At 36.0% G+C, this 16,374-nt stretch overlaps 2 protein-coding genes across 2 annotated transcripts in view; one reads left to right on the top strand and one right to left on the bottom strand.

Annotated features, from left to right (window-relative positions):
• LOC137633478 (uncharacterized) overlaps positions 1–5,338 on the top strand; it is a 7,089-nt gene extending 1,751 nt beyond the window's left edge. The window contains exons 2-9 of the mRNA XM_068365779.1: positions 72–101; positions 294–335; positions 835–876; positions 1,276–1,347; positions 1,627–1,692; positions 2,062–2,178; positions 3,304–3,480; positions 5,328–5,338. Coding sequence (XP_068221880.1) covers positions 72–101; positions 294–335; positions 835–876; positions 1,276–1,347; positions 1,627–1,692; positions 2,062–2,178; positions 3,304–3,480; positions 5,328–5,338 — 557 coding nt within the window. The remainder of the gene's footprint in view (positions 1–71; positions 102–293; positions 336–834; positions 877–1,275; positions 1,348–1,626; positions 1,693–2,061; positions 2,179–3,303; positions 3,481–5,327) is intronic.
• Positions 1–16,374, bottom strand: part of LOC137633580 (uncharacterized) — a 398,353-nt gene that overhangs the window by 335,534 nt on the left and 46,445 nt on the right. The gene's annotated exons all lie outside the window — the stretch shown is intronic.

The raw sequence follows: 16,374 nt of genomic DNA, 5'->3' as shown, positions 1-16,374 counted from the left end.
TATATGTGTTTCCCTCTAATTCTTATTTTCTTCACTCAAAAGGATTGATCAAATCTACACTTTCCTTTCAGGGCATGACGAGCTTCTACAAAGAATTCCGGGTAAGTCTCTTCTGGACTATTATGATTTTTAGTTTTTATTTAATCTGTCAATCCAGCAACTAATAATTAGAGTAAATATTAATCTTCATAGTTTGGAACAATTTCCCTAATTGCAAAGTTATTAGAATATTGATTTTTTTTTTTTTATTTATGCAGACATTTGAAAAATATTTTTTTTTTTTATATTTTCAGATATGCAGGAGAAACTTCAACATCTTGAAAATAATCTTCAAGGTAATCTTTCCAATAGATTTTTTCCAAATCTTTTCATTTCCTTTGTCTCTATGTCTTCACTTTACACCCAAAAAGATGATTATATGATGACTTATGTGTGATTAAGGAGCCATCATTGCATATGCAGTCGTTGTCTTGTTCTCATAGTGTTGAAAGATATTTACAAAACAGTTGTTTTTCTTTGAGTTAATCTTGAAATAACAAACACTATTATTCATGGAATATGCAGTGTTGTTTCAGTCTTGACATTCCTGTATCTTATTCGAGAGCATTAATTGCATATTCAATAGTTTTCACACTTTTTGAAGGATAATCAAGATCTTTCGTTGCATATACAGTATTTTTACTTCATTTTGATACAGTTGAAGATTGAAAAATGTCATATCATATACAAGAGTTGTCTTTCATCAGCTACGCTTTTTTTTTAAACTTTAGAGTATCTATTGCATTTTTATTAGTTAAGACAGACACCAGTATTTTGAGACATTTTTATTTTCAGATGTGCAGCAGGAACAAGGGAATCTGAAAACTTATTTTCAAGGTAATACTTCTAATATTTAGAGTAAATTAATTTATCACTGTATATTTCTTACCCTAATGACTATACTCTTATTAGATAATTTGAGGCATAATATTTGATTGCAATATACGCTCATGGTGAACCATTTTTTGTCCAGGACTTCATCATGAACTGGAACACGTGAAAGGTACTTGTTATTCCAGCAATTTTGATCATCCCTCCTAAATGCTTATCGGTTCATCTTGATGAGATATTTTTTAATAATATATATATATATATATATATATATATATATATATATATATATATATATATATATATATATATATATATATATATATATATATATATATATATATATATATATATATATATATATATATATATAGATCTTGCATATTATCCCCTTTTCTACCTCAGGCCTCAGCCGAGAGACTGCCCAGTGTCTCAAAGGGGAAGACTTGGAACACTTGACTAATGTATCAGCAGCAGGTAAGTTTTTTTATTTTTATATTCAGTTATAATAATTTATGAAATGTATAGTTAAAAAAATATTGGAATTACATCTTTATATTAACACAATCTTAAATATTTCAAGATTACTTTTCTGACCGATATCCTCAATAAATGTTCTGTTTATGTTCTTGTTCATCTGCTTTCCTAATTTCTTCGTTGAGTAGAACCATATCTATTTCTTCATCAATTAGAGAAGATTTCAGAGAGCACAACAGTTACAATAAGTTGTTCAAAGGATTATTTTCTTCTTCCCAGCCAATCAAGAGATCAAGTCTTTTGTTCACGAGGAGATTTCTGGAGTCATCTCTTTGGCACAAAAAGGTCAGTTAATAATATACACTTGAAGCATTGATCTCTCCATATCATCCTTCATTTACCTTGCTATCTAACTCCCTGCCTTCCTCTCTATCTTACCATACCACCCTAACATGATCCTACAATGCTCTCCTCTCTCTTATATCAAACATTAACACTGACCTTATTATTGTATTATACATCTCAACCTTTAGCTTGAAGAAATGAAAAAGTAATTCAATAAAAGAAACTTTTAGAAAAAAAAAATATAATAAAGAAAATGTACCTTAGTCTTTAAATTATGAAAAAAAAACCATTATCATTTTTGCATTGTGTAACCGGTAGTCTTGTGTTCAGATGAATAACTGATTCTATGCGACATTATTCTTACAACAGACGAGTGCTTAGAAGGAGGTCTCCCCTGTGGAGAGATTGGTACCTGTAAGAACACCCTGTTCAGCTTCACCTGTTCTTGTCCTTCTGGTTTCACCTGGGACGGTTCAGAATGTAAAGGTAAGACACACTATACAACTTTATGTTGTTCTTTTCAAAGAACTATTTTCATTTACATCTGTAGATCAGTATAACCTCATGATATAGTTTGATTTTTTCCATAGCTATGTTCAATTTGCCATTCTTTCACTCTTTATTAGTTTTCTTTTCTTGGTTTATTTGAGAAATGTTTCCTGCATTCTCTTTTTATTCTTTTATTCCTTTTTATTATTTTTATGTGATATTTTCATTAAGCTTGTGATAATGACTAAGTTTTTAAGTCATTCATGTATAGTCTCATTATGATATTTATGAATGAAAATTACTTCTCTTTACCATCAATAAGCTTCAAGTAGATTTATGTTCTTTTGGAAGATTATTAGGATCTGTTTGACTATATCAAGTTATCTATTGTTGGGTTCATAAATATGGATTTTCCTCAACTCTTCTCCTATTGGATTTCATTATCACAATCATATATATATATATATATATATATATATATATATATATATATATATATATATATATATATATATATATATATATATATATATATATATATATATAGAGAGAGAGAGAGAGAGAGAGAGAGAGAGAGAGAGAGAGAGAGAGAGAGAGAGAGAGAGAGAGAGAGAGAGAGAGAGAGAGAGAGATTTTCTATACTCAATTTTTCCCTTACATGGCATCTACAAGGTTTATAATGGCCCCAGAAGTTTGAAATTAAACGCTTCAACACCTCTCATGTCGGTGCTCACCTGTTCACAAATGGTTGTCGGTGCTCACCTTACTCATCGCTGTGATAGAATGATGTTGGGTAACAACAGAGTGACAAGATGAATGCAACTGACTTTTATTCAACATGTAAAATATAATGAGTTTCTATACAAGCAGTTTCATGCAAACAAAGACATGCAAAGTCAAGCTTGAAAAGATTCCGTTAACAGTGCGGGGATGAAAAAAGAAAAAAAAAGAAAAAAGAAAAAAAAACACTGTTACTGCGTACGTGAGTGGGTGAAAAAGTGAGGTATATTATAAAAATAATGCTAATTATTATTGTTTCTTAAGTCTAACTCCCTCTTTTCTTCCTTTCCCTTCTCCTTTTTCTTCATATTCTTATTCTTCATCTTCTTCTTCTTCTTCCAGAGTTCCAGTGCAGAAGCCCAGCAAAAAGAGTTCCCGGAGTTGGATGCCTAATGTTAATCAAGCAATGGTTAACATTCCAGGCAATGAAGAAGACGTGTGAAGAGGAAGGAGGGAGACTTGCACAACATATGAGTCTGCAACAACTACAGGATATGGTTGACTCTTTTGGATATAACGGTGAGTTAAGTATTTTATATAGAATTGATAGAGAGAGAGAGAGAGAGAGAGAGAGAGAGAGAGAGAGAGAGAGAGAGAGAGAGAGAGAGAGAGAGAGAGAGAGAGATGTAGTTTATAAAGAGATTTGCAGATTTCGGTACATTTGAAGAATATGGCAGTAACAATTGTGTTCCGTCTTCACTGGAGCCACCCATCATTATTACAGAAACCGCTAAGGTTAAATATGAAATCACTTTTACTTATGCACACACACACACACACACACACACACACATATATATGTATATATATATATATATATATATATATATATATATATATATATATATATATATATATATATATATATATATATATATATATATATATATATATATATATATATATATATGTGTGTGTGTGTGTGTGTGTTTTTGTGTGTGTATTTTTGTGTGTTTGCGTGTGTGTTTAAATGATTATCAAAGTCACCAATCTAGAAAGATTGGTAAAAAAAACAAAAATATGTATTAATTTTCCTTATATCGTTCATATTCATATTTGTTCCTTTCTTTTTCTCTTATTTCTTATGTTTCTTTTCAATTGTCTCCTTTCAAAGGCGTTTGGGTTGGTGTCTACGACGGGAAGTGGACGAGTGACGGATCTCTCGTCCCAGAAGACCTTTGGGGGGAAGGATACCGATCAGACCCTTCGAAGCTTTGTGGGGTCATTTACAGGTATTCTTCTTTTTCTCCTTACAAATTGTATCAAATGGATTGTTCAGAAGAGCGTTGGGGTTATTGCCAATTCCCGATGCCCTGAGAAGGACGACGCTCCTTCAACCTCCCCCTGATGATCATCTTTGATTTCAAGATATCTTTATTATGTTCATTTTAGTGTATTACTTTACATACATCCATCCACGGATGTATGGATGTATGAATATAACCTTCCATCACTATAATGTATCAATATATCCGCTTAACAATATATCCTAGCAGAGCATTAACGATTTTTTTATTCTTTTTGAATCCTTAAGAAATATATTGATAATTCTGAATTTCAGACACAGAAAGAAAATGAAATAGTTAAAAGAGAGAGAGAGAGAGAGAGAGAGAGAGAGAGAGAGAGAGAGAGAGAGAGAGAGAGAGAGAGAGAGAGTGAGGAAGTGTGTGTGTATGTTCCTAATAATAGAATAAAAAGAGAGCAATGAGGAATTCCGACTTCACTCATTGAATTCTATTGTTATGAACACTTCTATGCCCTTATATGGGCACAAGAGGATAAACTCTAAGGGATCTCCACGTACATTTTCGAAAAAAAAAATTGGAAAAAATGGTGTTGCAACCGAGTGAGGTGAAATTTGAAGACGGGGATGGGTGCAGAATATATAAGTCTTTAATTAATCTAAAGATGAAGGTCAAAGTTAAGCTTAAGCTCTAGCTCAAGCTCATACCCCTGCCTTTTTTATGCTTAAGCTTAAGGTTATGCTTATGCTTATGCAAAGCTTATGCTTATGCAAAGCTTATGCTTATGCAAAGCTTATGCTTATGCAAAGCTTATGCTTATGCAAAGCTTATGCTTATGCTTGATTTATGCTTAAGCATAAGATTAAGCTTGAACATAAGATTATGCTTATGCTCATCCTTATGCTTTTGTTTATGCTTATGCTTACGCTTAAGCTAAGCTTAAGCTTAAGCTTATGCTTATGATCATGCTTGTGCTTATACTTAAGCTTAAGCCTCAAATTTTGCTTATTCTTGAGCTTGTGCTTATTTTTCTTCTTATGCTTAAGCGTAAACCTAAACTTAAGCCTTTGAGTATGCTTATGATTTTGGTTATGCTTATGCTTATGCTCATTCTTGTTTCAGATCAAAGTTAAGCTTATGTATATGTTACAATTTAAGGTTAAGCTTAAGCTTAAGCTTAAGATTATGCTCATGCCTATGCTTCTGCAGATGCTTATGCTTATGCTTATGCTTATTGGTATGCTTATACTTAAGCTAAACCATAAGCATAAGTTCTAGCGTAAGCTTGAGCTTATTCCTATGCATAATATCATATTTATGCTTATGTTCATGCTTAAGCTTCAGGTGAAGATTATGCTTATGCTTTAACTTATGCTTATGCTTATGCTTATGTTTATGCTCAAGCTTTAGTTCAATCTCAAGCTTAAACATGAGAGCATAAGCAGAAGCATAAGCTTGAGCTTTAACAAAACCTGAAACATAAGCTAGAGTAAGCATGGCCATGACTTCAAGCATTACCATGAACATAAGCATAGGCATATGCATGAGTTTAAGCATAAGCTTAACAATGAACAGAAGTATAAACATAAGTTAAAGCATAGATATAAGCATACACATAGGATCAAGAGTAAGCATAAGCTTTAGCATAAGCATATACCGCATTACCTAAAGCTGAAGCTTATGCTTGAAAACTAAAGCTTAAAAGCTTAAGCTTAAAAGCTTAAGCTTAAAAGCTTAAGCTTAAAAGCTTAAGCTTAAAAGCTTAAGCTTAAAAGCTTAAACTTAAGATTAATAGCTTCAGCTTGAATGCTTAAGCCCAAAATCCTAAGTTCGAAAGCTTAGGCTTAAAAGCTTAAGCTTAAGCTGGAAGGCTTAAGCCTAAATTAACAACACTTCAAGAGGGCACAAATCAATGTCTTTACCTCAGCTTTCATTTACTGCACAGAATGTATATATATATATATATATATATATATATATATATATATATATATATATATATATATATATATATATATATATATATATATATATATATATATATATATATATATATATATATATATATATATATATATATATATATATATATATATATATATATATATATATATATATATATATATATATATATATATATATATATATATATATATATATATACTGTATACATGTATCTATCTATCTATCTATCTAACTATATATATATACATATATATACATATGTATATACATATATATATATATATATATATATATATATATATATATATATATATATATATATATATATATATATATATATACATATATATATATATAATTTTATTGAAATAATTACAAAGTATATAATAATTAGAAGATATAATTAAAAAGAACAGTTCTGTCGTGAACACACTGGAAAAATTTGCGTAAATAAACATAATATATGTGAAATTGATAGCCAAAAATAAGCATTAATATTAATTATATATTAAAATGTATAATTTTATCAAAAGCATTACAAAATATATATTAATTAGAAGAAATAGTTAAAAAGAACACTGCTCGTTTCACTCGCTGGAACGCCAGCGATCAGCTGAGAAATAATAACAGTAATCAGAGTGACTCGGTGAAATGCGATAACGGTACGAAGCCTATTTTAACGAATTACGTCACTTTCCTGTAACTTCCTGTATCGTTACAGTAACGGGAAAACTCCTGTACGTCATTTCATGGCTGTAACATCCTGGTACAGGTCAGTTTTGACTTTATTCTATGTAATTGTTATGTCTAAAGTGATGGTGATTTAGACCACAGCCTTCTACTATATTCGAATTGCTGATGCTATTTGAAATAATGCTAGTTTAAGCTAGTCATGCTAGTTTGACTGACTAGTTAATTTCAAGTTTTTATAGTTTGTATATGACAGATTTATTTTAATGTTATTGTTCTTGTAGTAATGTTATTTTCCTTGTTTCCTATTCTTAAACTTCTGTTATTATTTTCCTTGTTTTCTTTCCTCACTGGGCTATTTTTTTCTTAATGGGGCCCTTATGAGTCTTATAGCATCCTGCTTTTCCAATTAGGGCTGTAGCTTAGCTAGCAGTAATAATGATAATAATAATAATAATAATAGTAATAATAAAATTAATAATAATAATAATAATAATAATAATAGAAATTATAATAATGATGATAATAATAATGATAATAATAATAATAATAGTAATAATAAGATTAATAATAATAATGATAATAGAAATAATAATAATAATAATAATAGTAATGATAATAATAATAAATCAATTTTATTTATGAGGAAAATATTATATCTCTTTGAAATATGACATTATGAAGATAGATTTACAATTTATGAAATAGGATATTTAGTGAGGCTTTTGTATTATGGTAAACTGAGGATACTAGAGTCCTAAGGGGGTCACAACCTCCCCCATAGGTAAGTAGGTAAACATATGGCTCCTAGGTTAGGTTAGGTTGCGGAACCTCGGGTTATGTGGTGTTCTTCTGTTTGTTTCCCTGGGTGTATGTATAATGGTGGTAGTTTAAGAGGGTTCGCAGGGGTCGTTAGCCCTCCCTTAAGTAGGTTAGGACATGGCTATTAGGTTAGGTTATGTGATGTTCTCGTGTAGACGTTCTGCAGAAAAATGGCCACAGTTTATATTGTAAAACGTCCACATCTTACGAACGACTAGAAAATGGGAAGAAAATTCCCATTTTCTATGCTCGTAGGAGGAACTGACTGCTGATATACAAAGGCTCCTGTTTCCCTCTTTATATGTGGACCTGTTTCCCTTATTAAATAAGGGTTTTTTTAGTTATTACTTATGCAATTTAACAATGAACGTCAATTTCAGACGGAGCACATTATTTACTACTGGAAAACCTGTATTGTCTATCCATTCCGATTCATTGCTGGGCGGAGGGATTTGCCTTTCCATTGGCACCTCCTTACTTGTCTTTTCTATTCTAGTTCATTTACTTTCTTTAATCCTTTTTTCAATATTAAACTTACCCGATAATCATGTAGCTGTCAACTCCGTTGCCCGACAGAATTCTATGGAGGGATACGCCAGCTATCACAATACTAGAAGGGGGTGTACTTACCAGCGCCACCTGTGGCCAGGTACTCAAGTACTTCTTGTTGACACCTCCTCAATTATTCCTCTGTCGTGCTTCCGGCAAGACGTTCTGGGATACGCTTATGTTCTTGGAGTATTTTCACGACTTTGGTGAAGTATTTCTCTTTGATTTCGGCTGTCGCTTTACTGGAAACTTCTATTTTAGCTTAGTTAGCTTTTGGAATTAATTTGATTAATTATGGTGACGAAGAGAGTATGAACTCTCTTTCGCCTTTAAATGGCCGACCCTTCCCTTAGACGGAAGTGTTGGTGTCTAAGAGAGTATAGACTCTCTTTCTTAATTTTGCTTAACAAAAGTTATAGATTTATTTTATATCTCTCCGCCTCTTATAGGCCTCTTCGATTAACTTCCTTTTATTATAAACTTATTAAAATTAATTTTTATATTTGTTTATATTCGACCTTCCTAATAGTAGGCGGTCTTTTCTTGGTACCGAAGTTAATTAACATTGAGCCCGTCATTTTGGTTTTACCTGTTAACATATTATGCTATTTTAATGTCTTTGAAAGAATTTCTTTGATAGTCTCGTACTGTTTTCAAAGTTGAACTAACGTTTTGTTTTGTCTCTGCAGTTGTTGACGTTCAGAACGTTCAACTTGCGCTCTATCGTTACGATAGAGAAAGAATTTTCACGGTTTCACGTTGCAGTAAGAGTAACCGTGTCTAGCGTTTTGTTCATTCTTTCTTAACTTAATGGTTTTAATCCTAATAAAGGAACTTTTCATTTTGGGAAATATTTCAGTTTTTTCCTTTAACTATAATATGTTTTAACGATATATATGATTGGGCTCTTCTCTCAGGTTCTAAGTCAAGAGAGAGAGAGAGAGAGAGAGAGATAGAGACGGAGGGAGAAAGAGGAGGATAAACGTTTCATTCAAGCGAGTAACGTTGTTATCGTTTTTGCTCTTCTCCCTAGTCTCTTTAGGGGAAGAAGGTAAACGTTTCTAGAGTGATCTAGTGTTTAGTCTCTTTCCAGCCACTGAATTATTTATCTTTCATTAGATTTTTCTGTTACATTGTAATTCTGTTTTCGCAATTACTAACTTTTGAGAAAGGATAGAATTGCGTGTTTCAGGTACAAACCACTTAAAGTTTCGAGTTCAGTGAAATAAGTGCAAACAGAAAATCAAAGTGATAAGTGATTAGCGCAAAGTGTGTCAGTGTTGTGCGTGAGGGTACTTCTGTGCGCGCCAGTCGTCCTCCCAGTCCGGGACCTCTTGCAAGCTCCCAAGCCCAGGGGAGAAGCAATGTCGAAGGGCAGAAGGGTTCAGCAGGCCTTGATCGGCGCACAGAAGTATCCTCGGTGGTTGTGGGCGTGTCTTACCGAGACCGTCACTCCCACCCGCAGACGATTGAGCCCTTATTTTGCTCGTCTGCAGAAGAAATTTAGGGGAGAAAACACTGGTCTCAGGTCTCAAGACCTCTTAAACGTAAAGTCCAGACCTATGCCAGACGTACGAAGTTAGAGTTCAACAACCCGGATGCAGTCATTGGGTTAGCTCTGACTCTCCTCAGTCATCAGTTGAATGCACTCCGCCTAAGAGGAGTAAGGTTCTGCCACAACAGAGCTCGACTGTTAAGGCTTTACCTCAGCCTACTGTAGTTTCTGCCGACCCCAAGTGGACTCTACTACAGTCCATGCAAGCACAGCTTTCGGACTTGATGCGTGAGTGTCGGGCTGAGAGTGTTGCGCCTCCGCCTCCGCCTACACTCCCTCCGCCTGCGCTCGCTCCGCCTGCGCTCGCTCCGCCTGATCGCAATACCACCTGCCAGGCGTACGATGTTGAGCCACGTTCTGAGTTTGCTGTTCCCAGTGGTGTTCAGCCTCCGCCTTCCTTAAGGCAACCTTTACAATGGGATCAGGAGGATTATACCTCTCTTCCTCCGCCTCCACTTGCTGCTCCACCAGTGGTGCAACTCTCGGTTGAGGTACAACAACCTCTCCCGTCCATGAGTCAGTCTCCTCAGCTCTCGCTGCAGCGAGCTCAACCCTCCACAAGGCAAGCACCACTACACCTTGGCCTTGCGCCTCAGGAGCCTCAGCTTGCGAGACATTTACCTTGTTCTGCGCAGCCTCATCCTCTTCGCGCTCCGCTCACACCACAGGAACAGGAACTTGCTACTCCGCTTCCGCCAACCGCTCAGCAAGCGCAACCATTGGGTTCAACCACTCATGCCAGGAGTCAGCCTCCTCCACCCATGCGCCTACCTTCTGCTACTTCCTTTGATCAGCCTTTGCAGACTGAGCCTCAGGTGTTCCCTCAACAGAGTCTTGAAGAGGAAACCACAACTATTGTTGTTCCAGCTCGTTCTGACTCTGCTGTTCAGCATACCTTACCTCCATTTTCAAACCTTATGATAATGGAGGTTATTTGTATTACTTATAAAAATATATTTGTATTCCTGGCAATATATTTTTAACAATATCGCAAAATATGGCAAAAATATGAATCTTGAGTTATGAATGTAAGGTATATATTATGTTGATATTAAAACCCCATGCAAGCATGCATAAAGCACTCTAGCACTGGTCATGGAATTTCTGAGAAATGTTAAACGCCATGCACACGCTCTGCTTACCTTACATGCTCTGCTTACAGCATGCTCTGCATACTACATGCTCTGCATACAGCATGCTCTGCATTCAGCATGCTCTGCATACAACATGCTCTACATACAGCATGCTCTGCATACAGCATGCTCTGCATACAACATGCTCTGCATACAGCATGCTCTGCATTCAGCATGCTCTGCATACAACATGCTCTGCATACAGCATGCTCTGCATTCAGCATGCTCTGCATACAACATGCTCTACATACAGCATGCTCTGCATACAGCATACTCTGCATACAACATGCTCTGCATACCTTACCGCATGCTTCTCAGTCACACATCTTTGGTTGTTGCCAACTCACTAGACTGTCAAGCAGTTTCATAACGTTGCCTTCTAGTCTGCTGCTTTTGCACCAGTGAACCCTCACTGAGAGAACTTAGCTTTTCTAGGATATGGTCCCTGTAGATGAGAAAGTTCTTTTCTCCCTCCTTCTGATATTCCCTTGAGGACTCTGTCATTTGGAGGGAGCCTTTAGCTGCATAGCCTCCTATGGACTTTTATTTAAGCATAACATGCTTCCAGGGAAGGTAATGGTTCCACTTCAGTCGCTAATCCCGTCTGTTACCACACCTGCTCCCATAGACCTTGAGCTGTGTTACAAGACATGCAGTCCAAGCTTAGTCCTTGTTAGAGGATTTTTTGTTTACGGAGTCAATGTGTCACGGGGAAGACGTTCAACAACCAACAGAAGTGACTTGTTGTGACGCAGTGCGGCAACCTCAGCAACCCGATAAGGAGTTTGTCTGTACGACCCAGACAGTCTAGACAGATTCGGGTTGTCACTGTACTTCCTCGCTTGCCCATGATTGACAGTTCACAGACTGTGCAGCAATACCATGATCTTGTGTCCGGCTCTGTCAGACGACTGGCTTTTAAGAGCTCCCACAAGTCGTCGCTGTCTGGAGATTTTCAAATGGACTATGGATCTGACCAAGGAACTGGGCCTCCTGGTCAATTTTGAGGAGTCTCAGCTCGTCCCATCCCAGACCATTGTCTCCTTGGGTATGGATCTTCAGAGTCGAGCTTTTCGGACTTTTCCGTCGGCCCCAAGGATCTTCCAAGCCCTAGAATGCATCCAGAGCATGCTGAGAAGGAACCGATGCTCAGTCAGGTAGTGGATGAGTCTAACAGGGACACTTTCATCGCTGGCCCTGTTCATCGTGTTAGGGAGACTCCACCTCCCCCCCCTTCAGTATCATCTAGCTGCTCACTGGATAAAGGACATGACGCTAGAGACGGTCTCAGTTCCTGTTTCCGAAGAGAGGAGGTCTTCTCTCGCGTGGTGTAAGAACAGCTTTCTTCTCAAGGAACTCTTCCTTTGGCTGTTCAGAAACACGACCGCCGTCTCCTCTCGGACGCATCAGACACGGGCTGGGGTGCGACTTTGGACGGACAAGAATGCTCGGGAACATGGAATCAGGAGCAAAGGACACTTCACATCAATTGCAAGGAGTTGTTGGCGGTTATTCTGGCCTTGATAAACTTCAAGTCCCTCCAGCTTAACCCTGGATAGGTACGCTCCTCGGACACCCCTTTAAGGGTATACTCGGACGCGAACGACCCCGACGCCAAAAAAAATTCTTGAAAAATCAGTTTTTGCAGTAACCTCCTTTTTTCTTTTGCCAAAAAAAACTTCAATGAATGCTTAAAACAACTGTAAAGATAAATACTACTCATCTGCAGAAAAACTATTTATTATAAATATTTTAAAAAATTAAGTAGAAAAAAAAAGACCTGACATAAAAATTCATAAAAAAAAAGTTTATACATATATACACAAATCCTTTTAGGAATTGATTCTTGAATGTTTAGGACACATCTTGATGTATTTTGGATGAAGTCAGACCCATGGAGGTGAAGATCTGAAATGAGAAAAAAAGGGTAACTTTTTTTGGCCAAAAAAATTTGTCCAAATTTCATGAATTTTTTTGGGTACCCAAATGAAATAGGAAGTGGCTAATTGTTTTAGGGAATAAACATATGTTATCCTAAAATAGAAATATGTAAAAAAATCTTCATTATTTTGTAAATTACATTTATATCAGGGGCCATATCTAAAGGTAATTTTTTGAGTACTTAGAAATTTCGTAAATAAATACATATATTTAATATATAATATGATATTTATGCAGGTAAAAATATACCAAAATATCACAAATTCTATAGGGAACAAGAATATATATAGATAGGGCAACTTACGCTTCGGATATGTCCACAAAATGGCCGCCAACCACACTGACTCAGACTCCCTAATCTGCCACTTGAAATGTAGGAAGGGTATGTCAATTTCAAGGTGTTATTTACTAATCTAATTATTATTGGATATGCATAAAAATTGTATGGTGGGTTGCTGGATAATTGTCGATTATTTTACGACTATAAAATTAAAATTCTGACCCAAATAAATTTTTTTGAAGGGAAATAAAATCGAAAAAAAAAAAATGTAAAATATAATATTTTAGCTAAATAATTTGATGATATTCAATCAAAAAAGAAGTAAACAAAATTTTCCGACAAATAAACATCTAGAGGAATCATTACTCTGTGATAGTTCCTTAGTACATAGTAATTTTGAAAGAATTGGGAAAAAACGAAAAAATGGCAATCACCGGAAAATCGAACACATACCTATATATACGCCATATCTGGCTAAAAAAAAGATAGGCATGGGTAGCCAGATAATCTAGAAACACTTTCCAACACTATAAAAATATAAGTTTTGCGACACTACTTGCCAATTCCTTACGGTAACATGACTAAGCAAAAAAATGCAAAACAAATAAAAAGGGGCATTCGCGGAAAAATGGCTAACATTCTAATATACGGCATTTCAGAAAAAAAAAAAATTCAGCCACGTACTAGGCAAACCATCAAGGCACATTTTCCGACAAATAAACATCTAAATGAATCATTACTCTGTGATAGTTCCTTAGTACGTAGTAATTTTGAAAGAAATGGGAAAAAACGAAAAAATGGCAATCACAGGAAAATCGAACACATACCTATATATACGCCATATCTGGCTAAAAAAAAAAGATAGGCATGGGTAGCCAGATCATCTAGAAACACTTTCCAACACTATAAAAATATAAGTTTTGCGACACTACTTGCCAATTCCTTACGGTAACATGACTAAGCAAAAAAATGCAAAACAAATAAAAAGGGGCACTCGTGGAAAAATGGCCATTCTAATATACGACATTTCAGAAAAAAAAAAATTTCAGCCACGTGCTAGGCAAACCATCAATGCATATTTTCCGACAAATAAACATATAAATGAATCATTACTCTGTGATAGTTCCTTAGTACGTAGTAATTTTGAAAGAAATGGGAAAAAACGAAAAAATGGCAATCACAGGAAAATCGAGCACATACTTATATATACTCTATATCTGGCTAAAAAAAAAATAGACATGGGTAGCCAGATCATCTAGAAACACTTTCCAACACTATAAAAATATAAGTTTTGCGACACTACTTTCCAATTCCTTACGGTAACATGACTAAGCAAAAAAATGCAAAACAAATAAAAAGGGGCACTCGCGGAAAAATGCCCAACATTCTAATATACGGCATCTCAGATAAAAAAAAAGACATGCACGTGTTAGCCCAACCATCAAGGCACACTTTCTAACACATAAACATGAAAAAAAAATCAATAATATACGGCTATTCCTTACTACGTAGTAAATTTTTACAAATATTGAAAAAAAACAGAAATTGGCAACCGCAGTTAAATACCCAATATACCAATAACTACGTCGTATCTGACAAAAACAAAATCACGCATGGGTAGCCAGATCATCTAGACACACTTTCCAACACTAAAAAAGCAAAAGTTTTACGACACTATTTGGCAATATCTTACGGAAAAATGACTTGGCAAAAAAATTAAAAAAAATGAAAAAGGGGCACTCGCGGTAAAATGCCCGACATTCTAATATACGGCATCTCAGATAAAAAAAAAAGACATGCACGTGTTATCCCAACCATCAAGGCACACTTTCTAACACATAAACATGAAAAAAAAAATGAATAATATACGGCAATTCCTTACTACGTAGTAATTTTTACAAATATTGAAAAAAAAACAGAAATTGGTAACCGCAGTTAAATACCCAATATACCAATAACTACGTCGTATCTGACAAAAACAAAGTCACGCATGGGTAGCCAGATCATCTAGACACACTTTCCAACACTAAACAAGCAAAAGTTTTACGACACTATTTGGCAATATCTTACGGAAAAATGACTTGGCAAAAAAATGAAAAAAAATGAAAAAGGGGCACTCGCGGTAAAATGGTCCTCGTGGTGATGAACGACATTTTAACTAAAAAAAAAATCATGCACATGGTAGCCAAACAATCCACCAAGACTTTCCACAACTGATAACCTATACAAGTTGAACCATTCTACGACAATTTCATAATACGTAATAACTTTGATAATTATGCAAATTACCTCAGAAGGGTAAACTCGGTTGCGCTCGACCCCGACGCGTCTCAGAAATCGAGGAAGGAGTACAGCTACAGCAATGCACATCTGGACACTACTAGAGCGTGTAGGGGAGACACCTCCTGCAGGTCGATCACCCACAAATTCAGTCACGGGGGTGAGTCACGTGAGAAAAACCTGTTTTTTTTTGACGCTCAGGGTCGCGAACGACCCATCGTACCTATCCAGGGTTAACAAAGTGGTGGAGGTGGACTCTGACAACACCACAGCCCTGGCTTACATCTTCAAGCAGGGAGGGACTCTTTCGTGGAAGTTGTTCTAGATCGCAAGGGACCTACTCATCTGGTCTAAAGATCGAAAGCTAACTGGTAACGAGGTTCATTCAGGGCGGTATGAATGTCATGGCAGATCACCTCAGACGGAAGGGTCAGGTCATCCCCACAGAGTGGACCCTTCTCAAGAATGTTTGCAGCAGACTTTGGGCCCTGTGGGGTCAGCCAACCATAGATCTGTTCACTACCTCGATAACCTAGAGACTCCTGTTGTATTGTTCTCCGATTCCAGACCCAGCAGCAGTTCACGTGGATGCTTTTCTGCTGGATTGGTTCCATCTCGACCTGTATGCATTCCCGCCGTTCAAGATTGTCAACAGGGTACTTCAGAAGTTCTCCTCTCACAAAGGGACACGGCTGACGTTGGTTGGCTCCGCTCTGGCCCGCGAGAGAATGGTTCTTAGAGGTACTGCAATGGCTGGTCGACATTCCCAGGACTCTTCCTCTAGGAGTGAACCTTCTAAGTCTACCTCACGTAAAGAAGGTACACCCAATCCTCCACGCTCTTCGTCTGACTGCCTTCAGACTTTCGAAAGACTCTCAAGAGCTAGGGGCTTTTCGAAGGAGGCAGCCAGAGCGATTGCCAAAGCAAGGAGAACATCCACTCTCAGAATCTATC

Source organism: Palaemon carinicauda, chromosome 43 (genome assembly GCF_036898095.1).
Source record: "Palaemon carinicauda isolate YSFRI2023 chromosome 43, ASM3689809v2, whole genome shotgun sequence".
Lineage (NCBI taxonomy): Eukaryota > Metazoa > Arthropoda > Malacostraca > Decapoda > Palaemonidae > Palaemon > Palaemon carinicauda.
Note: the sequence above shows the minus strand (reverse complement) of the source record. Positions and strands in the feature narration are given on the sequence as shown.